Source organism: Nipponia nippon, unplaced genomic scaffold (assembly GCF_047370975.1).
Source record: "Nipponia nippon isolate SJK-2023a ecotype South Korea unplaced genomic scaffold, ASM4737097v1 scaffold_3, whole genome shotgun sequence".
NCBI lineage: Eukaryota > Metazoa > Chordata > Aves > Pelecaniformes > Threskiornithidae > Nipponia > Nipponia nippon.
Window position 1 is genome coordinate 32,344,237 of NW_028262347.1, and position 24,241 is coordinate 32,368,477.

A 24,241-nucleotide genomic window follows, 5' to 3' on the forward strand; every position below is an offset into this window, starting at 1 on the left:
ATTGTATACAATCATATGAACAGAAACACATTTACCAGATACCAGGTCTTTAATCTCGCAGGCAACTCTTTAATCAGAGCAGAAACTGGAAATTGGAGGTGGAAAAAGAAACAAAACACAAGATGAGATGGAGGCTTTACAGGGAGGGTGATTATTGAATTTGCTTAGTGTTACAGAAGCTGTCATCTGGAGTCTTTCACCGAAGATGAGACAGTTTCCTTCATCCCCAAGTGCTCAGGCATGAGGAAGGAGAAGTTAGGTCTAATTCTGTGGCGTCTGTTTGCAAGAGTTTGAAACAGATTATTGATAATAGTTTCTTCTGTCTTTAACATTGGTGACAAATACCAGTCATACAGTTGTGCTGCTAATGGGACATCTTTTGTGGAAGAGCAAAACTCAGGAAAATATGATTTAATGAAACAAAACAAAGTCACATTTAAAATACAAACCAGTTGTTTTCTTGGTACAGAACAAATGCTTTGATGCTGATTGTAACAAACACCTGTCCCTATGTGCAAATGAGGAAGGAAGTTTATATATCCTGTCTGCAATCTCAGACTCTGCACCTTTCTAAATTTAGAGCCTGCTATTCTTTCCTCTTGCTACCTTCAAGTGGCACAGAGAAGCAGAATCTAATCCCCTTGCATTACCATAGTGTATATGGTTACATGCTAGATTTCCCATAGACAGCCCTGGCTCTGGTATTTCTTAGGGGTTTTGTTGTTGACTTAGTAACCTAGATGGCTTTTTTTTTTTAATCTAGTCTTTCTATTTGATTTTGTTCAGGTGGTATTAACCAAGAAATTAATATATTCTTTATTATTTAAATAATATATTCCTTATTATTTTTGGTTGGTGAAGGAAATAATATGTAAAATACATAAGCACAACTTACCTACAAAGACATCAAATGTGGAAGTAATTAGTTAATGCAGATTTAAGAGTTGAATGAGTGCTACTGGAATAGAGTTAAGAAGAAAAATTTGATGCAAGTATGGGGATAAAAAGTCTGATATTGTGAAAATTTGTAATCATGAGAATACATTTTCAGGAGAATTGACAGAATTTGCATCATTTGGATATTTTTTAAAAAGACTCAGAAACTATAGTTTTCTAGATATGGTACTCATATTATTTAGTCTGTGTTAGGGGCTTGTGTACAGATTTATTTGTTTTACTATGCTGAAGTAAGCCATTTTTTCTTTGAATCTAATTTGGAACTTCTTCCAGTCAGCCATATGGACAAGGCTATCCTGGTTTAACGAGAAGATAAAGTTCATAGATAAAATCTGTGCAGCACCTCTTGCCTTGAGAACAGGCTTTTGGCCATTTTATTTTCTGGTGTAGGTGAAGCCATTGGAATTCTTCCGTTTGTCTTTACCGAGACTACGTTTTTGCCTTAGATGTTTCATGGTCCTTTGGGAAGTATTTTTTATGTTATTTCTAACAGAAAATATATTTTTAGCAGGATAGAAATGTCACTGGCAAACCAAGTGAGGCATTTTCTTTGAAAACTGATTTCATGCGTTTGAGGAGCATCTTCTTTGTATCTGCACTATTACAGTATTAGAGCTATTAAAATCTATTTTTCATTAATATTAGGCAAATAAAAATACTGAAATATATGTCCATTTGTAACAAGTATAATTGGAGAGCAAAGAATTAAGGTATGAGCAAAGAAGTGGTGAATTGTAGGATGCTGAGGAGAGAAGCACTTCTTTTCATAGGTGTGGACATTATGCGTATCTGTGAAAAGTTCTGTTGTCTAATGAGAATGTCAACAGTAAGACACAGTACCTTAAAATGAACAGCTTCTTGCATTCCACTGATTTGTGTCCTTCACACCAGAGTATTTTGATATTGGTTTTCCAATATCTGATGTCTAATGTTCCAATGTTTAAAGGTGCTGTGAATCCATAACATTAATGAAGCTGATTTCAGAAATGTTCTGTGAAAGTAAAGGTGTCAGTACACACATACTTCAGTTTGTTTTCAAATACATGTGTATCACTTAGCTGTTTCATATTTTAACAAGTAAAACTAATTGAATCCTGCATGAACTTAGAGTGTGCATGTGTTATTCGTTTAACAGGTAAGGTTTTACTGTATTATTTAAATGTTACTTTTCGATGCAAAGTGTTTTTACTCTTTATTTTTTCTTTCCTACTATCTCTGATGATGAAGGATATTCAGAAACCCTTTTTGCAACCTCCCCAGTCACGCACACTGTCCGTCCAACATTCTATAAGGGTATTGTCTTCCTTTTTTATCATTATCAATGCAATAGAGACAAAATCCTATAAGGGCTTGCAGTTGAGGCATTTGCAGTCCATTCAGTGACACGTGGCATAAAGGGAGGTGTGTACCACCTTCATAACTCCATTCTCTCCTACCATTTCCCGTTACCCTGACAATCTTCTCACTTTCCAGCTGTCTACAATTTTACTTCTAGATGAACAGAAATAATGTTTTCCAGAATTTTGACAATTAGGTATTTTTAAGTATTTGGCAGTTTTTGTGATACAGGGCATGCTCAGTAGAATACATAGATTTTACTTTTTAATTTCATAGTGTAGTAACTGCCTAGGATTCAATTACCAAATACACTGCTTTAGTCACTAATTTCCAGTAATGGAAACAATGACAAATGTACTATACTTTTGCTGTATATGGTCTAAATTAACATAGTAACTTCTTAAAATCATTTTTTTTTAATGTATGAAGTCACAATTTCGTCTTCTGCTTTGTTTTTCTATTGTGTATTCAGTGCAACCACTTTATCCAAGGATCAGAAATGTTACAACAGCTGCCGCTGAGACCTATGCCAATATCAGTTGGGAGTATGAGGGACCAGATCATGCGAACTTTTATGTTGAATATGGTGTAGCAGGCAGTAAGAAGTCATTTCATTAAATTTTGCTAAAGTGTTCAGATATATTTTCAAAGATTTTTACAGCAAATGTGGTCCTAAATTGACCCAGTGTTAATGATAGCTCTTAAATGTCTAGAATTATTTTTTACTTTGATCAGGAAGATGAAATAATTTTTGTTTTAATGAACATCAATGTGTAGCAGGTATTTGATGCTTAGATAGAATACCAGCCTTTGTTCCTTTGTATCATTTTATAAATTCTTCTGAACATGAACTTCTAAAAATGTAGTTTGCATAAGTTGTTTATCATGCAGTGATTACATGTGTAAAAATATGATTACTTGCATTAAAATAGAATATAACAGTTTTCCTATATTATGACCAATTCAGGAAAAAAAAACTAATTAAATAAGAGGGCCAATCAAAACAATACTCTTTGTTAAATTAAACCTCAAAATAAGGTATCAACCAACTTATGTACTTTTATTGGCATAAAAACAGGTTTTAATCTTTGATAATACCAGTAATAATTAAAACACAGTTAGCTAATAGAACCAAGATACTTCTATTCAAATACTCTATCCTTCTAAAGTTATGACTAAAGATGACCAATCTGAAAATTGGAATATAAGTGCATTTTTCTGGATGTTGGTCAAAGAAGCAGCTGAGACTGTATTAGAAAAAGATACAAGAGAATGATCGGGAAACATGATCGGTTCAGAGTCTGAAGTAGAACTTCTCAACTAAAGTAAATACTGACTGAAACTACAGAAGTGTAATTAAATTAAATGATTAAAATCTATTTTAATGTATTTTATAATTGCAAGTTCAATAAGCCTTTTAAAAAACTAAATGAAAATAGTGTTTCTCTAGTACAATGGAACAAATGTTTAAAATAGTTTCATAATTCATGTACAATGTCTTCTTCAATATATTGCATGCAATATATTATTTGGAGTCATAATTTTATATGATTTTATTATTTTTTGAGAGAATAGTTATTTTTTCAGCCAATCCATAGTTTAGTCAAGTAACTGTTGCTAGTATTCTGTCTAGAAACTTTCAGTAATATAGAGAAAATTAAAATTCCAATATGTTGTTTTCCTAAAATTTTTGTAGGCAAAGAAGATTGGAAAAAAGAAATTGTAAATGGTTCTCGAAGCTTCTTTGTGTTAAAGGGTTTAACACCAGGAACAGCATATAAAGTCCGGGTTGGTGCTGAGGGCCTGTCTGGTTTTAGGAGTTCAGAGGATGTGTTTGAGACAGGTCCAGGTGAGGCACACCGTACCAATTCTGTATCGTAGTCAGAATTGTGGTAGACCAAGTGCTGAAACATTGAACTGCTTCTAGCTAAGAGATGTTGTAGCTAGCATCTTTGCATGTTCTTTTTTTAGAGCAATGTTGAATTATTTTATAAACTCCTAAATTAATGCCAGCATATTTATTATGTAGATTATGAATGTTTTCATCCTTTCAATTCAGTCTACTTCTCTGTTGTTTATATTAGGGGCAAGATACTCACTGCTCACACTCCCATCTGTGCACTGCACACTGAAGATGACCTATTTCATTTATTTCTAATTAATATAATTAGATGGCTATATTTAAATAATGTGTGCTTTAATAGAGCCAAATATATATTTTTAAAGCTAACAATCTGTACGTGATCAGTTTTAATACAAAAAATCTGAGCTAAAATGTTTGCATAATCAGAAGTGCAGATTCAGTTTGATGTCCCATGTAATCTGTTTATACTAGTGTTAAGAGATTCCTACTTGTAAATGTTTCTTTTCCTGTCATATACTGGTTTTATATAGATTTAGATGTCACAACTGTATCCTGTGAATCAGTAAGGCTGTTTAAGTTCCTTATGTAGATATTTAAGTCATATTTCTTCATAAGCAAATCAGTAATGCTTGTTCCTTTAACTCAGAGAAAGGCCTTTATGGGAAGTTTTTTGATGTTACGCTGAATATGTCGTTGCCATCACAGCATGTTCTTGATCAGCTGTTATTATTTGTTGTGTATTTGACAGCCACTTCTGCTCATTCCAAGCATTTTGGTCAGTGCATAGTTATTTATCAGTAGCCTCACCAACTCCAGAATGTTATGATTTAAGAAAGTAGTTTAAATATGAAAATAAGCTTGAACAATATGTAATAATTATCAGGCAACAAAGTAAATAATGAATATGCCAGTTTGAAAGTGAGCACTTTCTAAAATCATAATTTTTTGCTTTGTTTTGTTCCATTTCTGTTCACAGTTTATCATGTTGCAGGAAAGCTTTGAAAACACGGTGCTGAATAACAGTGCCAAGCAAACATGTATGGGCTAAACACAGAGGTTATTTATGCCAGAGACAGCTAGTGGTATAAAAGCAGATATGTAAAATTTTATGCAAATACACATCCAAAGCCTAAAGCAGCAGTAAAGCAAGGATCAAGACTATAGTATAATTCACAACAAGCTGAATGGAAACCTTCCCAAAAGCATCTTTCTGCACAGAAAATACTGAGTCAGTAGATAAGGAATCCTGTACAGACCCATGAATGAACCAGTCACCTTGGCTCATATCCTTGAGTAGTTGAGGAGGAAGGGAATTTAAAGACACTCTTTTCTGCTTCTTGATAATGGAAAGGTTCAGTGTCCAGCATTAAATTATATATGTAGCATATTTCTTACAGAAAAATGTTGCATCACGCTGTCTTCAGCCTAGATCAATGTTTTTAAACACTGCAAAAAATGAAGCGGACAAAGAGGAAAAAATTGGATTATGGAATATGTCCTTAATTAGGAATGAAACTGTAATATTTGGTATATAAGGCTTTTGCCACATTTTTTTCTTTGACAAGCATTCCTATAGAGTATCTTCATAGTGTGCGGGTTTATCTTTTGGGGCCTACCAGTACAGTGTATTGCATTGACTCCTGCATTAGCAGTTCACCAAAAGTAAATGTCTTTCTGCCTGAAGCAGATAATTTGCTTAGCATAAGCAGGAAATGTTGTGCCATTTTTAAAGTTGCACTGAGATCTAGAAACCCTTTCCTGCTGGATATGCAATAAGTTAAAGAATACAGGAAGCTGCATAAGTAAGTTTTCATCTTTACTCTTTCCCATCTATCTTGCATTTTTTTATGCATGAGTTGTTTTGCTTGATGCTATTTCTTACTACATTTGAATGTTAAATGTGCTTTTGCATTTTGTCACAGTATGTATTACACAGCCTTTAATGCCTTATTATGAATGCATATGTGCAAAACTAAAAATAATTTTAACCTTAATGTGGAAAAAAAATTATTTTCATTTGATTTATAATTCAGAGGAGGATTGTCTTTGTGTTTTGTTTTTTTAAGACTGACACTTATATTTATAGATTTACATATTTATATATGGTATATAAAGTACAAATATATATGTATATAAGCTATATATTTATATAATATGTAGACATTTTAATGCAAAAATAGTTTAAATTATTGTGCATATAAGAAAGAGTCAGTTTCTAAAATATCAGAAAGCATATTCTTAAACAAAGGCTGGGAAATCTCCTAATCGTAACTCCACAATAACCAGGCACATTAATTCATTCATCTATTTAAATCAAAATCAAGTCATAACTTTGCCCAAAAGGTAAGACCAAAAAGAGGCAGCAAAATGAAGAGTTAATTTTAGCCCAGTACTTCTAAAGTGGAATACACATTGGTGTTCTGTATAGAATGGAGGATAGATACTGTCTGCAGATATCAGAGGTACTTTGAGTTTTCATACAGTCCGTGGAAAACCCTCAGGAATCTGGGACCATTGAGAGCTGATGTTTCCAAGCTAGCTGTGTCAGCCTCTGTCTTAACTAATAGATAACACTGAGACATGGGCTTGAATTCTGGCCTATAATTGAATATTGTTACATTTTATTGTTAGTGTGCTTGCCAGCCCAGTGCAGTCTCTTGTCAGCTAGCTGTGTGCCAAGCAAGGCTCAGATATTGTTCAAGGGACAGCACCAGCACGGGACTGTTTCCAGTTGTCATCCAACATGTTTTGTAAGGGGAAGAGTTTATGCTCTGTCCCCTGGAATTGTGGCTAGAAAACAGGCAATGCTCCATTGAAAATAGGTTCTCTCTAATATGTTTTTTATGAGCCTTCCCTTAAAACCGTATATTCTCTAAGGAGAGGTGGAAATCTTTATGGGGCTCTGGGACTTGCACATTTCTTTGTGTAAAGCTATTTATGCATTGTCTCTTCCACTTCAGTGGAAGCAAGTCTATGGACCTTCCCTAGCAGATATGGATGAAACATGTTGTGCCATGAAAGCTGATGTACTCACAGCATCTGAACAAAGAGACTGACTGAAGGTCTCAAATATAATCTGGTCCTAGTGCAGAGTGTCTATTAAGCTGAGATCTGAAGTACTATTGATCCTCACTAAAATCCTGGTAATGTACTGGCTGTGAATAATCCAATACCTTAGCTCATGAAGCCAAAAAAACCAACAAATCCTGAACCAAAATGCCATATGAGTTATGCATAGGAAGTGTTTTGCATGTGACTTTCCCTGTTCATGTGGGAAGGTGATCTTTGTCTCTGTTTCCCAAATAGAGAGGGTCTATTGGGCAACTCTTCATAGAGTTTCAAACTCTTGGGTTTCGGGGCTGGAGGAGAAGGTGAAGAATGAACAAGATAGGTTTGGGTGGATGTTGTCTCTTCTCTCTGTAGCACGCACCCCTAACTCCTCTCACCCTTCCCACTTTCTCCCAACAGCAAATCCTAAGGCCAGTTGCCTGTAGTGTGTTCCCAAACAGGGGAGTAGAAAATAAGCTTCACCAGGAAAATCCTCCTACTGGGTTGGAGACCAGTAGGAGGGATCCAGCTCCCAGACAGCACAAATAATTCCTGTCCTTATTAGTGACTGTAGTGTTTCCTGTGTAGTTTGCTTATCATTTACATTATATTCCAGCTAGAGTCAGCATTTGGAGAGAAACAGTGCCAAGGAAAGGCTTCCCAATTGCATTGTGTTAAGTCCTCACTAATGCTAAATCATGGCAATCATGATAAATTGTAGGATGAGGTACGGGTTTGAGGAGAGGAAGAAAACATGATGCTTAATAAGGCTTTAAAGGATGCTTCATTTTTGATTTTTAGTTGAAATTGAATGTTAGGGTCTTGAATGACCCATCTGTTTCCCCATTTCAGACTAATGGGAGTGCCTTAGCTAATGAGTACTGGCTTTTTATTCATTTTGAGAATGCAGTCGACGTGTTTGTGTGAATTATAATTTGCAATTTCATTTCAGTAGTTTAATTAATGTAAAATGGTTGAGAATAGTTTTGAGGTTTGTGGAAAGCAATGTAGTGTGTGCACAGGTTTTGCAAAGTAGTTGCTAAGCTTAAATATTTGCAGAATTCTTATGTACTCAACAGTAAGTTCTATGCACGTGTACTTGGAAAGATTTTAAATAATGAAAATATTCACAAAATACAGTATCACTGTTTTTTTAATACTAATTTTCACAGTGAATGTTATTCCTTAATTAATGAACAATGTATACTGGCTATTATCTATTTGAATTAGCACAGAATTTCAATGCAGCAAAACATCTCATTTTTCTTCTTTTATTCTCTAGCAATGGCAAGTCGGCAGGTAGACATCGCTACTCAAGGATGGTTCATTGGTCTTATGTGTGCTGTTGCTCTTCTCATCTTGATTTTACTGATTGTTTGCTTCATAAGGAGGAATAAGGGTGGCAAATATCCAGGTATGATATATAACAATGAGAGTAAAAATCATCTACTGGTAATCCATTAAGACAGATCTCCGGTTTACTGGAGAAATTACATTTGCTTCTGGTTTACATTTACATTGAGTATATGGTAAATCAGTCATCATTTGGTAGGCTTGTCAGGAGCAATCTGCCTGTTGGTAGAAAACCTCAATCCATTTAAGCATAAGAAAAGTATCTCCTTCATTCCTGGAGGGTCATATTACTACATTACCTCTCTAGAGAGGTTTGGGCTTTGTTTGAGATATGTGGTCCATACTCTGTTTTAATTTCTTCTGCTTGTTTTGACCAGTGCACTTCTGAAAACTAGTGTCAGTGAACACTTAAAACTTTTCCTCTTCATAGGCAAATAATTTATAGCTAAACTTAGCAGAGCAGATTATTTTTATAAGAAGATAAAATCACCTTATTAAGTACAAGAATCCTACTCTGCTCAATCTAATGGTTTAGTTGTTTTATAGAGAGAGCAAAGATTTGTAGTGACAGCAAAAATTAAGTAAAAAAAGCTTCTGTCCCAACTGCCTATGCCCATGGAGAAAAGACAGATGATTAAGGAACGCAGTGTTACATATGAGTTGAATGACAGGCTGAAGACATCATCTTAGGTTTTTCCTAATATTTGGATTTTTTAAAGAGAAAATGGGATTACAGAGGATATAGAAAAGTGACTCTTAGTGGAGAGAATTGAGAAAAGAGAAGGAAAATTAGGAGGATGAAACAAGTAAAGTGATGAAACTGAAAAGACTAGGGAGGACTTGGAGTGAGCTACCATCTAGAAGAGGGTAAAACACAGTTTAAGTAAAAGCGCAGGAGGCAGTTGGATGCTAAGATTGTCATTACTTTGTTGAGATCCCTGCTATGCCCTTTTTTTCTCTGCGTCTGCAGAATTACAAGGTGTAAGGTATTAATTCTTTTATGCACACATACATATGCGTATACACACACATATATAAAGGTAGACCTTGACTCTATATAAGATTTCCAGATTCAGTATGTACTCTTGTTTATAGCAGTGACTCTAGAGCTAATTGTATTTCTTGTGTCATTGCAAATGTACTGTTACACAGATAGTGACAAATGCAAAGCACAAAGTTATTAACTCTTTTTTGTCGTAATTTTAGCATGTCATCTTGAGATTGCCGACGGTCTGGAAAAAAGTAATAAATTCTTTCAGTATGAAATTACAGCAGCCAGATACATTTCAAGGTGTTATGCATTGTTGTAATTATAAACTTAGAAAATACTGTCAGGAATGATTCATATCATCTTAAATAACAGCATATAAACTAATGATGTACAAATTAGTGTGGAAATTACCAGAGTAAAAGATGAGAGATTGTATATTGGATTATATAACTGAATCTGCTAAACAAGGGAAAGATTTGAGTAGTAGTCAGAAAAACAGAAATGAAAAGGCAAAGGGAAGAACAATAAAAATAATTCTAGAAGTCAGTATATTACTTTATTCTGTCAACAGTCTTGACTTACAGGAATATATGTCTTATACAAACACCTGTCTTCTCAGGTACTAGCAGGTTCCTGTGTCAAAGGACACAGTGCTACATAGTTTTTTTTATAGGGACAAGTTACATGCGTGGGTTTATTCCCACCAGTGAACGATGACTAAACCTATAACAAGGGTGTGCAAGAAATATAATTGTGTTAAATTTAGGTTCCAGTGTAGGTGGTTTTGCTTTGCTTTTGATCATGTCATAGAAAAGAAGTAATTAACAGACGATGCCTATTTTTTCCAATATTAGTAATTCTTAAAATGCTATTTAAAATTCCCTGGAGTCTTAGTGCATGAAATGAAAGCAGAAAGTGTACAAACTGACAGTGAACACAGGTGAATCTGATTCAGTTTTATCAATCAGCATGAGAGGAATATCAAGATGAAATACAGAGCATGGATAAGTAAAACTAAATTATTCAGATTTCAATAAACAGTAGCTCTATTAATAACATAAGTAAAGAAAGTATTTCAATAGGATTTTTAACAAAACTTTAGTGCTAGAAATGAAAAGAAGAAAAAGTTTTAGTAATGCAGAATGACATACAGTATTTTGCACTTGAATGAAAACAAAATTCTATAACTAATTAAAAGATCCTTTCCTTCAAAAGAAAAAATGTAACAGCCTAAGGCCCCAGTTCAAAAAATTATTTTTGTTCAAACCACATTCCTGCCAAATGTGATCAGTTTGAGAAATTAGGGTCTTAAGGTTTCTTGTCTTGCAGTTTCATTATAAAAATTACTATTTCAAATATTTTAGTGAAGGAAAAGGAGGATGCACATGCTGATCCAGAAATACAACCTATGAAGGAGGATGATGGAACATTTGGTGAATACAGGTGAGCAACTGATGTGGTTTGTCATGTTCACTGGTCATATCACACATCTACTGTATATAATATCACACTTATTAATTCAAAACTAACTTTTTTTTTCCATGTTGACAAAGATTGTGTAACCAGGTTGTATAGAATTATAGATAGCATTTCAATGACACCATTAGAAAAAAAAATTAAAACATCCAAGCTTAGAATAAGCCATTCACTAATGCAAGGTAAAATCCAGATTCAAACACAATTGTCTCAAAGTGAGAAATCTTTATTTACAAACCCATCTTTCAGATAGTTAAAATACCAGGTGCAGTGTCCTTTCAGTTAGGGCACATTTAGCATTACAGTTTTTGAAAATACATTTCTAATTGAAGCCTAATAAAGACAATCTTGTGTTACATTGACTGGAAAACAAATGCATATAAAATGGCTGCCAGTACTAACACCTAATCCAGTAACAAGGAGGTGATTTTATACACAGAGGTGAAGGAATGTCCTACAAGAAAAAACAAATCTCCCTTTCACGTATTTCAGTACAAGATACATAGCAAGCAGCTTCAAAGCATGCAACACAGCTGTTATTCCTGACTCTCTTCCTTTATTGTAAATGTAGTCTAGCCGAATCTCCCAGCATCACAAAAAGCATGCCATGGCAAGTCTATTCATATAACGATTATGAGTATAGCTTATTAAATAAGCAGTATTTTATCTGTTGTTTTTTGATTAGTACAGGAAATAATGTTATTTCCTAAATAAGTCAATACCATTATATTTTATGTGGGTGCTACAATAGATTTTATAGTGCATTCCTGTGTCAAAAGCATTGTAAAAGCCCTTTATTATTTTGAAGATGTGACATTTACAAATGTACATAGAAAAATCGGTTTTTTTCAAGAAGGATATACTCTGTTGCCATAGCTTCTTCATATAAGGGAAATGTGCATCTTGATCTGACTGGAATAGATTTAGTTCTGAATGCCAAAGAGCAGTTTCTGTTTATTCTTCCTTGATTTTTAAAAAATACAATACTCTGTTCTTAGGTTAATGAGTTCAGAATAAATAGTATTTTATTACAGCATTAAGTGCATATGGATTAATTACATTCAGCTGATAAAAAGGGAAGAGTGAAGCAATGCTTGGAAGCAGATGTAAATAAGTACTGTATAAGTTTTCCTAGGCAGTCCAGCTTGCATTCTGCCTTATTGCTCCTCTGTTTTTCAATACTTGGAACTTTCAGCAGCAGAAACTGACCTTTGTACAGAATTGTACAAATGATATGACCTCAATACATGTTTTCTCAGGCCTAGAATAAGACTATTCAAGTCTGCTTTCATGTGTGACCTGTAGTAAGATTTGAATTTATGTCTCCATATTTAAGTGGCTTGAGTTAATCTATAGAATCATCTACTGCTTTATTAAATTATTTTATAATGCATTTATCCACCTCATGTCTGGTGAATATGGACAGGCGCATGCCAAGCTTTCAGACTTGTTCACATGAAAGAGCTCATCCTATTTACCATGCAAAAACTCCTTTCTAAAATGTATTTTTGTGTAATTAGTCTGTATTGGGCTTTCCTCTTTTTTCCTTAGAGACAGGGCAGCAGCAGCAACCAGTCAGATTACAGAAGATGTCTTGGCACCCTCTCTGCAGCCCAGCATCACTGCAGTCACTCAGTTCCCAGTTTGTCTGCCTCACATGACACTGGTCATGATGCAGTGCTTCTCTGAGGAAAAAGGGTATAGGGTTTCCCTTGAAAAAAAAAGTTATTTTTGAAAGATCTAGGAATTCGAGTATTTTGAACTTTTTTCATCACTTCAGGTCCATGTCTGCTTGGACAGGAAAGAAACTGGACAAGGAAAAGAAAAGAAAAGGTAGCTGTGCCAATTCTCCTGAAGCAGACCCTGTCTTTACCAAAGCAAAGTGTGTGAGATCTGACAGATCCAGCTTCTTCAGAAGGTCAGGGGATCAATACTCCAGCACCAGATCAGAGACCTCCTACACCAGGAGGAGGGCTAGGCAGTCTTCAGAGCTTACAAGGGTTAGTTCTGGCTCTGCTTCCCTCTGCCGAGAGGAAAAGAGGTCAGACGAATGGAAGTACAGGCATGGCTCTAGACATCATGCTTCTGAGCAACAGATAATGGGGTTGGAGGAGGGCTCATATTCTCAGGCAGGACAGCCATCCCCTTTCCAGCAACCCCTCAGCTGCAATCCAATTCGTGGCTCACTGGCAAGGCAGCATTCTTCTCTCCAGCACTGGTTCAGCCAGACCCCAGACTACAGCTCAGATTCAGAAGACACTCAGAGCTCCTACCACAGGAAGGTAAGACCTTCTACTACTACTCACTTCTCTGAATCTGAAGAGAATTCATTAATGAAATCTGTAATTTTGCCTGAGCTAGCTACTGTCTTAAAGGATGCTTTGACAGCAGCCAGACAAAGTATAACTTCTGTGGCACAGGCTAGGTCCCATTCAGTAAAGCATCCCAGGGTACCAATTACAGAAGTTCCAGTAGTTCCTCTAGAAGCAACTGGGAGCAGTTCCCAGACTTTTGAGTCTGACCATATGGACAGTTTGAAAGACGAAACAGCTTCTGGGAAGGAGAAATCTGAGGCTGACAAGGCCTTGGAGGTTGAGTCATCTGCTGAAGATGGGGAGATGTCATCTGAGTCCCCTACAGAAGACCAAGAAGGACCAGATCCTCTGCGTAAGTTTGACATGGAGAATCAGAATTATTTGTTCAAGCACATAAAAAGAGTGTTAATGCTAAAATCTTCCAAATCTCAATGTGCTTCAGAAGAACTGCTTGTCCCCTCTGAAGAAGGCAAGGTAGATAATGCACTTCCTATCCATTCGGCAGTGGAAGATCTTGTCTGTAGGATTTGGGGTAATCCTGAGGCAAAGCATGAAGCCCCGGCAGTCCTACGTAAGCTCTATCCTTTTCCAGTGGATAAAGCTGCTTTGTGGGGGACCTTGCCTCAGGTGGACAGAGCACTGGTTACTGGTGATTCTGTACGATCAGTGTCTGCTAATATGGATGCTGTCCCTAAAGATCCTACTGATAGAAAGGTTGAAGAAGCTATTAAAAGATCTTTCAAGCTAGCTGCAGCCCAGCTCGCAGTATCTATCTACTGCACTTACGCTTCTAGAGCATTGCTAATATGGTTGGAGGAAGAACAAGACAGATTCAAAAAGAAATGGGTCCCATCTGGTGCCATGCAGAGGAAACGCAGGCTATGTAAAATTGCAGCTAATTTTATCCATGATGCAGCTGAGGATTCTCTTAGACTCACTGTTAAAAATATGGCATGCCTCACTGTCGCCTGGAGAGCTATATGGCTACGTACTTTGACCTCATCGCTAGATCTAAAATGTAAGCTGCTGTCTTTACCATACACAGGCGGCAAGCTATTTGGTGAATCCTTGGTCCAGATCATGAAAAATTTCTCAGAACACAAACACTCCTTAAGTCAGCTGAAAAAAAAGAGCTCTGTTGGAAGCTCTTCATTTTCTTGTCCTCACAAGTGTCTCAGCTCCTTTCGTTCTCCTCCGAAGTTTAAAGGAGGGAAGGGAAAGTATAAGGTCTCACAATCATTTCATGCCAAGTACGAAAGGACATCTCATTTTCAGAGAGACAGCAGACCATCAAAAGGAACTTTCTAAGAACATAGACTTGCTTCCTCCTTTCTCAGGAACTGGGAAGAATGAAAGACTTGGAAATTTATACTGAATGAATTTCAATATTTCTGGACAAGTAAGCCCAATGCTTAGAAAATTAGTTGTTTCAAAATAAGATTTAAATTATTAAATTACTTAAATCTTAATGACTAATTAAGATATTCTAGAGAAGTCATAGCTCTCAATTTTAGGGGAGGTTTTTGTCACATTCAGTTTCTAGGCTTCTCAGTATTCTTGGTATGGCTTGGACTTTTTTGAAGTTTTGCACTCTTCAGCTTCATCAAAGAGCATACCTTCGCAGAACCAACCAACATCAGATTTTCCTGCCATATTAGTCTAATGAAGGAAATAATGGCTTAGGAACCGCAGGTGTTTCAGGAACCGCAGAATGACTGGGTACACTATGTTCCTGTGACTGGAGGCATACCGGCACTTTTAAGGGAAAACAGTGCCTCTGTAGCAAACTGCATGACAGTCCTAGTGGTTTCCTGAGTTGTAGAAGACTGAGATAGTAAATTGTGGACAGTCAATACTTACACTAAGAATCTGCAAGAAATACGAGAAAGACCACAAATGTATGTTTATTTAAATTAAAATTAAAGACTATCCAGAGCTCCTGTTCAGGTCAGTGTAGGTGTATAAATCAGCCTAAATTTCCATCCTGGGCCCTAAATGAAGAGAAATTAAGAAGTTATGGCATCTACACACCTGTGGATTCATGGGTAGGGAGAGACTGCAAGCATGCGTTTCTTTGTTAACTTCGTGGGAAGTATGAAAGTCTAGCGTCTCATTGCAGTCTGCAAAATGTTCTTAGGAAGATCAAACAGGACAAGGCAACTACAGTAGTAGGACTGTTAGTGTGGTAACGCATGATGTTTGCTCATTTTGTTGAATTATTTTGCCTCTTTTCTTCAACATATTTTTCCTAGAAATTCTTGGATATGCTATGAGAGACTTTCTGGAAATGGTTGGTGAAGAGTTCTGAGATTGCTAGATAATATATTACTCTTCCTTCTCGTTCTGGGTTGATTAACAATGAGAATATAGTTTGTAACTACAACAGTATTTTTTTTCTCTTGTAGTTATTCAAGTTTTATTGCAGCTTAGGTCTGTTTCCAGAGGGACCTAGCAATGGTTTGAGCCTCAGCACCGTAATTCTAAGCTTCGTCCCTTCTAGCGCAAGAGACAATGTCAATGAACTGCCTGAAGAATTTTTGTCTTTGGATAGTCCGATTGGATTTGGTAGTGGTCTTATTTACACACACGTGCTTTCTTTGACAGTTCTTATTTTAATTCTTGAATATCAGTGTCACTACTTTTTAAATGAGTGCTTTGATTTCCCTTTGTATAATTTTTCACCAGAAATAGCAAAGGTGGAAAGTTGGTTGAATTTCTCTCAAGCAGATTTTTCTTTAAAATTTTCATAAGGAGTGAGTCAGGTTCTTTGACTAACAACAATTTTTTCAACCCATTGCCATTCAAAGCCAGAGCTTAATCTCCCAGTTTTTCCAGCTTCTGCCAGGATTGAAGATTGAGTATTACAGAGATGCTAAAGAAAAACTACTCAGAAAACTGACAGAGATGTGCTTATGTCTTAGCTAGATTAGAAACAGTAAAATGTTTTGAAGTCTGGATTGATACAGGTGCATAAGTGTCCAGGGAAAGCATTTTTCATCCGCACAGTCCTATCAATTTAGGAGCATGAGCAGAAACCTGTTACGTATTGGGGCAGAGGTTCTCCTGGAGCATGCAGGGAAGCCATAGTGTAAGGTACTTCTGTGGCTTTACATGACTGCTTATACTTCAGCATTTCTGGGCTGTTGACCTGAGGGCACAGAAGAAGGAATTTATGGCCAACAGTTTTCATCTTCTGCATCCTCTTCCTGGGTCCAATAGCCCAGAATGCTTTACCCATTTTGTTTGTTTTATGTTGCCTTTCATCTGACAGTTGTGTTATAAGGAAAAGTAGTATATTGCTAACGATATATTGAGTCTTTTTGCATGTCCATGAATGTGGCAAAGTTTAGTGGGAACTAGTTGCTTGCTGGACTGCAGAGACATCGTAAATGTCTTCCCCATTCTGACTGGTTGCTGCATGTACCCATATCTAAGGAAGAAAAATTGAAAAGTTGAAAGAAGAAAGGAGATTTCAAGGTACATATTTCTTACAATAACTGATGAGCTTGTGAAATGGAAGTACTTTTCTTAAAAAAATAAGTTTGTACATTGGACTTACACATGTTATTGTCACCTCCATGCTTCATATCTCTTAATCATTAGCTTCGAGTTTGCTATGTGTTTCATTAAACCAAGAAGAAAAAGAAACATGTATTCATCTGTTAGCAATTGTTTATGAAAAATATTTAAATCATGCTTTTAGAGTACACTTTAATATTAAACACTGTTCCACTAAAAGGACAAGAAATGTGTGTGGTACATATCCGTATTTATCAAAATGACTGGTACATATCAGTCTTCACTGAGCAACTTTCATCCCTAAAAAACTAGTAATACGGAATTTATTTGTAAGGCAACAAATAGTAAAAGTATCCATAGACTTAACTTTCATGGCTGTCTGATGTAAATATAAAATTCATACCCGTTCTCACCTCTTGTTTTGTTCTCTCCCAGCACTTACTGTCTTACATCACACATTTCCAAAACTTCTTCGGTTTTCCACTGTAATTTTAGTCAACCCAATTTGTACTTCATTTTTCATTTCAAGATATTACCATAGAATCATAGAATTGTAGAATGCTTTGGGATGGAAGAGACCTTTAAAGGTCATCTAGTCCATCCCCACTGCAATTGGCAGGGACATCTACAAATAGATCAGTTGCTCAGAGCCCCATCCAGCTTGGCCTTGAATGTTTCCAAGGATGGGGCATCTACCACCTCTCTGGGCAACCCATTCCAGTGTTTCACTACCCTCACTGTAAAAAATTTCTTCCTTATATCCAGTCTGAATCTACCCTCTTTTAGTTTAAAACCATTACCCCTTGTCTTATTGCTACTGGCCCTGCTAAAAAGTCTGTCCCCATCTTTCTTGTAGGCCCCCTTTAAGTACTGGAAGGCTGTAATAAGGTCTCCCCAGAGCCTTCTCTTCTCCAGGCTGAACAACCCCAACTCTCTCAGCCTTTCCTCATAGCAGAGGTGTTCCACTCCTCTGATCATTTTTGTGGCCCTCCTCTGGACCCGCTCCAACAGGTCCATGTCCTTCCTGTGCTGAGGACCCCAGAGCTGGATGCAGTACTGCAGGTGGGGTCTCACCAGAGCGGAGTAGAGGGGCAGAGTCACCTCCCTCGACCTGCTGGCCACACTTGATGCAGCCCAGGATACGGTTGGCTTTCTGGGCTGTGAGTGCACATTGCCAGCTCATGTCCAGCTTTTCGTCTGTCAGTACCCCCAAGTCCTTCACAATAGGTAGTATAAAAGACAGCAAGCAAAATCACAAACAAGAACTAAAATAAATTATGATCTATCCTGGTTGCATTTTGGAATAGTTTTATGAACAATTGTAAGCAAGATTAGCAAATCTTGCCGATACTGTATAAAAATTTATGGCTTTAACATGTTTTTGCAATATAGTATTATATATTCTACAGCCTGAAGTGTTCTATAGCTCTTTGGGCATCCATATTCATAATGCAGTTCAGCGGCTTTTGCAGTGTGCTTCTTGGTGGCAAACAGAAAATACATTCATTTCCCCAGAGCACCAGGGTCCCTTCTCTGTTTTTTGCACCCCCAGGGTTACAAATGTGCTGTCCAAAACATTGATGTCTTCACTTTATTTCTCTCTCTCCTGCTTGTTGTTTTGCTTTTTTTTATTCCTCAGTTTCTTTCCCTTCCACCCAAAACATTGTATTCATCTAATACAAGAGTCATAATCCAGTTTGATAAAAAATAAATGGTACCATGATATAGATTTCCTTTTCCTGAACAAGGAGTGGAAAGCACCCTGGATAATCCCACATCTTTTTCCACTGCCAGAGTCTTGGCAGAACTTTCTGGACTTGTATAGTGCAAAAAGGGAGGGAAACCCCGGATTCAGGTTTGATTTTCCATCTGCCATAACTGTGCTTTTACACCAGTGTCCGCCTCTGTGCAGGTACACTCCTGGGTAAATCTGCAGTTTTGTTTGTTTGTTTTTAATTATACAGACAGTAGAACCTGCATCCTTACTAAAATATAGAAAAATCACAGACACAATGCAACCAACTGTGTAAGTATTTCTTCATTGTTTGGCTTATAAATAAACTTTGTTTTCAAAAATGCAAACACAAAAACCCTAAGAGCAGAAGTTCCGGTACCCAGATTTATCTAAGTTATAAATGAAAATCGAGCTTCATATTGGATTAAACACAAAAATGTGGATATTTTTAATACCATGACAGTGTATTATTTATTTAGTGTATGTTTCAGCCTAGTGAATTACACTGGATAGGGTCACACTTTGGAATATTTGCACAGTTTCTTGACCAGCTGGAATATGGTACAAATGCAATTTTAATTTCTTTTCCTACATATTACGGTGTAAGCAATTATGAAGCTACTCATCTAAAATTAAACAGCAAACCATATGTGCAATGTTATTTACTAAATGCTGTTACCCAGAAAGCATTAACCACTGCAGGTCATTCTTCTGTGGGAGCAGGACCTGGTACTGCTTCAAAGTGAGGGTCTGGTCTTCAATTGGTTTGTATAACGTGTTGCAATGACTCTAATGCCCTCTGATGAGGGCAATGGAGAAACTGCGTTGCATGCGATTTTTTAAATACTCAATTCTGTCTTCAACCTTTTAAATATAGGGTCCTTCCAGAATGAACTCTCTTCAGTAACGTCTCTGTAATCTGCTTGTGTTTGCAGTGTTACAAATATTTGCACTTTGCTGCTGGATGCTTGAAATTTTGGAGTAGCATTCTTTTAAATGTTACTAGCCCATGTGTTTGCAATATCAGTGAGCACAGAAGATCAACGATACGATATTTACCCTCATGCCATGTACACCGCAATAACTAAAAACAAAGTCAAGATTGATACAGTCAAGTTCTGAGTTTTTGCCTTTGTGTATTTTAAACAGTAAGGTTTTCTTACATGTTAGTAAGATAGATATTCCTGCCACTTCTTTCTTGTGTATGCATAGAAGAAGAAAATCTCTAGTATGCTTTTTCTGTTAAGTATATGCATATTAGAGGTGTACTTCTTGTAGAACGTGATACCTTGGAGTCTTCCAAAAAATGTGATGAGATGAGGAGAAGCAGTTTGATGAGAAATTGGTGTAATAGTTTTCTAGCAACAGTGAAATGTTTCTCCACAGGGCATTTGTTAGCTAACAATATAATCTGTGTGACCTTGTATGTGCTATATATATGTGGTTTCTCTGGGTGTTCAATGATATTCATTAGAAAAAAAAATAGAAAATATAATTATTGGAAGAACTAAGGTATTTGTTTTTAGGAATTACACAATTAAAATAATTTGCTGAATATATATTCAGCCTAATATTGTAGATATTGTAAATATATTTTTATTTCCTTGATATTCTATACGTTTCTTTATATTTTTCATAAGCTGTGAGTCTTTAAATAAAAAAACAAAAATCACTTACTCCTTTGTACCCTATATGCAAATAAAATCACGTGTTCTGTTTAAGACAAGGTAAATAATTGCACCCAAAAGTGCAGCTGGCAATAGTGGTTTTTAATTGGAAATGCTTTAGAGCTGCTGCTGAAATCTTCATCTTGAAACTGAAGTGTGGTGTAAAGGATTATGAAAAGAGCCCAACTACATCTATTTCATGAAATAGAAGCTTACCACAGCTGCAAATTTATTTGGGGATGCTGATGGTGCTGCAGCTTTTCCACTGACAAGGGAAGGACCACAGTGCTTTGCTACAGGGCTCTCTCCTCCCTGCCGTTCTTTCCTTCCCTTTTTCTGTTGTCCTCCAAATCACCCTCATCATTGTCAGAACATGATCAGTTATGGGTTAGGATAAGGAGGCTGAGCTGATAAGTAATGAAAAAAAACTAAGCATGCTCTTAACTGCTCAACTGTAGCTACTGTCAGCTAAATTGTTGCTTTACCTATATACAGTAAATGTTATAGCAATTTTAAGAGCAAAATATTACTGATAAAATACTGATCACTATCAGGATATGGACTTTGCTTTTCTTCTTAGGCTATTTTCATTTGTTTCTTCTGCACCCTTTTAATGGAATATGTAGGTCTCTTGAAAGGTAAGGTTGAAAATTGCAAGTCTGGCCTGCATTATGTAACAAATTATTTGAAATGCAGCACTTCTGTTTTCTTTATACTAGTAAAGAAAATCAGTATATTTCATTTAACCAAATTCATTCTTCATTCATGTTCAAGGAGTCAAAGAAATTAAGAAGTTTAACAGACTAACTTCACAGCATATCATAAGCTTGTTACTTTGGAGAACAAATAAATTTTTTTTTTTTTATAGCTTTACAACCCACTTTTTAATGCTTGAAGTAGCATCTAAATTGCTTCCAAGCCAAGGGCACAAGTCTTATCATTGAAAAGTCATGCACGATGGGGAAAAAAAAAAACCACCACCCCAAAACCCCCTCCCTCCACTGAAGACATTCTCTGTTTAAACCATTCCTACACCATGTGTTCATGTCAACTGCATCATATTGATCTGTCTCTACAATGTGATGTGGGTTTACTAAAGGATTATAGGGCTGCACATATGCTTTTTACAAATTCTGCATGCATGGTTGGTTTTGTCTTAATGTATAATACACCAGTTAATTCCTTTTGTTTGTTTGTTTGTGTCTCCAGCGATGCAGAGGATCATAAACCTCTAAAAAAAGGAAGCCGGACACCTTCAGACAGAACTGTGAAAAAAGAAGACAGTGATGATAGTTTAGTTGACTATGGAGAAGGTGTAAATGGTCAGTTCAATGAGGATGGCTCCTTTATTGGACAATATAGTGGTAAAAAAGAGAAAGAACCTGCCGAAGGAAATGAAAGCTCTGAGGCTCCTTCTCCTGTAAATGCCATGAATTCATTTGTGTAACCACAGAACTTGATCCCCTTGTATCCTCTGTTTGTTTAAAGCACTTGTACATCCTCCTTCTCGTACTATGAACATGCAGGTAACGGAGCTCCTCAGCACAAGGTGTTTGTGCTATGAGAATATGCAGGTCAATACAATTACACAGCATAATGACACATTAAGTGGTATGTTAGTATGAATCAAAATACGAAATTCAAATTTTGTTCAACACTTGGGTATTTTTACTTTTTTTAGAAGGAACTGACACAAACAATAACATCGACTTATAATTTTGTTTCCTGTTGAAAATACAGTATAATGCATGGAAAAAAAATGCTACACAATTCACAGATAATCTCGTGTACACTATGAAAACATGGTTCGACAATTTGTTATGCAGTCCTCAGCTGAATCCCTGGGTATGAATTCCATTTTCATTGTCAGAGTGTTATAGTAGTATTATATAGAACTTCAATGTCTTTGTGGACATTGCTGTGAAATTGGTGACTTAATGTCTAGCTATCATATGTCTTTTTGCAAGACAGTTAGGAACAGTATGTACAGTATATAATTGCTAAATGATTTAAGTATGACACTTGCATTTGCTGATGCTTAATGAGACCCTATTATCTGCTCTTTGCTCCTATTACTTTATAGCCTTTTCAATCTATCAAGTATTACAGCAGTACAGTGTTCTATTTTTACAACAAAACACATTGGATTGATTTTAGGGCATAAAAGATACGCATTGCAATGCATTTTGGAATTTGTACAGTCACTGAAAGAAAAACTTTAAAATGAGAGAAAATATTCCAGAAAACACAGGGCAAAATACATTCAGTGCCTTTATACAATATGCATTCCATAATGCGCTGTACTACTAAATCAGTTGGTGCAGTAAACTGTGATTAGTGGACTACTATCATTGCCAAATAAAGTAAAAACATGAAGAAAAAAAAAGTGTTATGAAACTGTTGTGCTAAAAATGGGAGGTTTTAAATATTTTAAATTACACAAAGAAGAGTATGATTTTTTTTTCCTTTAAAAATAAAATAAATGCTTTCTGGACGGTTACAGCACAACGTGTTTTCATGGCCTTCGAAGATTTAAAAAAAAACAACAAAACACAACCAGAATTAAATTATTTACTAACACAGCAAGGTATAAGCTTTTGTAAAATGAATTGTTAAAAAACCAAACCAGCCAACTACACCAGCGAGAGCACATTTCCCTCTGTGTCCCGGCCTGATCAGTGTGGCAGCTTTGTAATTATCTACACCCTGAAGCAGCGTGGGGGTGACCGCTCGGAACCACAGAATTCAATCTGACAAGTGCTAATATGGTTTAGTGGTAAAGGATTACCATTATCGGTTACAAAATTATTTTCTCGCATACTATATCAATCAAATGTTTACCTCCAAATATAAATTTTTATAACAACCTATGGTTGAAGGAATGCTCAGTTTCATTTGCCAATAAATTGGTTTTTCATAACTTGCATCAAGTTTAATTTTAAGTAAGCTTTTTATATGTAGATATTTTGTTGAATTTGTAAATACACTTAGAGCGTAGATGCTATATGCTTCTAGGTGTTACAGACAAATAAAACAAGAAAGCTTATGTTGTACTGTGGAAGAAGTAATATAGCCAATGGTGTGCATGGTATTTTAAAGCATCTACTTAAATATATATTTTTTTTTTGCTGTGAAAATGAAATAGTGAACTCTTCTGCTTATTTACTGCAGATTCCTAATTGAACCATTCAAAGCTTTTGCCAGTGCATTACATTAGAACATAGCAGACCTCGCAGCTTTCGTGTATATACTGTAGGTAAAGCACAACTGAAGTAATCAGAAATGTAAGCTCGCTGTAATCTTCTTTAGCACCTTTGAGCTTTCCATTGATCAGTTTTCTTAATGGGAACCGAAATAAGAAATGAATTCTATAAACATTGATTATGAAGCACAAAGAGAACATTTCTTAATAAGATTTGCCGATGGTTTTGGTAAAAGAGAAATATAATTTTACTCGTATTTAATTGTAGATGCTGAATTATCTGTGCATGTGGGGGTAAACATACAGGCTCACTTCTGTAATAGTGCAACAGATTTTGTATTAAAAATAAATGTGGTTTTAAAATCTCACTGTTTGTTCTGTTTACACTAGCACTAAAAATCACATCTGATTCACCGTGTAATTAAGAATTCAACGTGGAAAAAAGCACGAAACAACTCTGGCAGAAGTTGGTCCCATGACGTTACAGGACTTTATGTACTGCAACCAAATTGTTTACGGAAAGTTGCATATCTTTACATGCTACCATTTGAAAAGATGTGAATTTGTCTGACTATTTCCCATTGAAATCTCCTGCTATTTACTTCGATGGATGCTTTATTTAGTCATATTTATGCAAAGAAAAAAAACGGAACAGTCATGTTCCATACCTGTGAGAGTCAATAAGAGAAAATAAGAATGTTTGTTTGAAATTAAGAGCCCTCAGATAGGATCCCAAATCAGGATTTTGTGTCCTAAAGGAATTATCTGACATACAA

General features: G+C 36.0%; 1 protein-coding gene across 27 annotated transcripts in view; it reads left to right on the forward strand.

The window, feature by feature from the left end:
• The window catches only part of NRCAM (neuronal cell adhesion molecule), a 165,891-nt gene extending 142,058 nt beyond the window's left edge, over positions 1–23,833 (forward strand). For 13 of the 27 annotated variants that reach the window (XM_087764179.1, XM_087764185.1, XM_087764184.1 and 10 more), the window contains 6 exons: positions 2,185–2,250; positions 2,768–2,893; positions 3,992–4,144; positions 8,490–8,621; positions 10,916–10,994; positions 21,473–23,833. In XM_087764179.1, coding sequence (XP_087620305.1) covers positions 2,185–2,250; positions 2,768–2,893; positions 3,992–4,144; positions 8,490–8,621; positions 10,916–10,994; positions 21,473–21,710 — 794 coding nt within the window. In that variant the 3' untranslated portion in view covers positions 21,711–23,833. Of the gene's footprint in view, positions 1–2,184; positions 2,251–2,767; positions 2,894–3,991; positions 4,145–8,489; positions 8,622–10,915; positions 10,995–12,807; positions 14,666–20,843; positions 20,902–21,472 lie in introns of those variants that run through there. The other 14 variants (XM_087764187.1, XM_087764188.1, XM_087764189.1 and 11 more) reach the window with 5 other exon arrangements.
• The last annotated feature ends 408 nt before the right edge of the window (positions 23,834–24,241 follow it).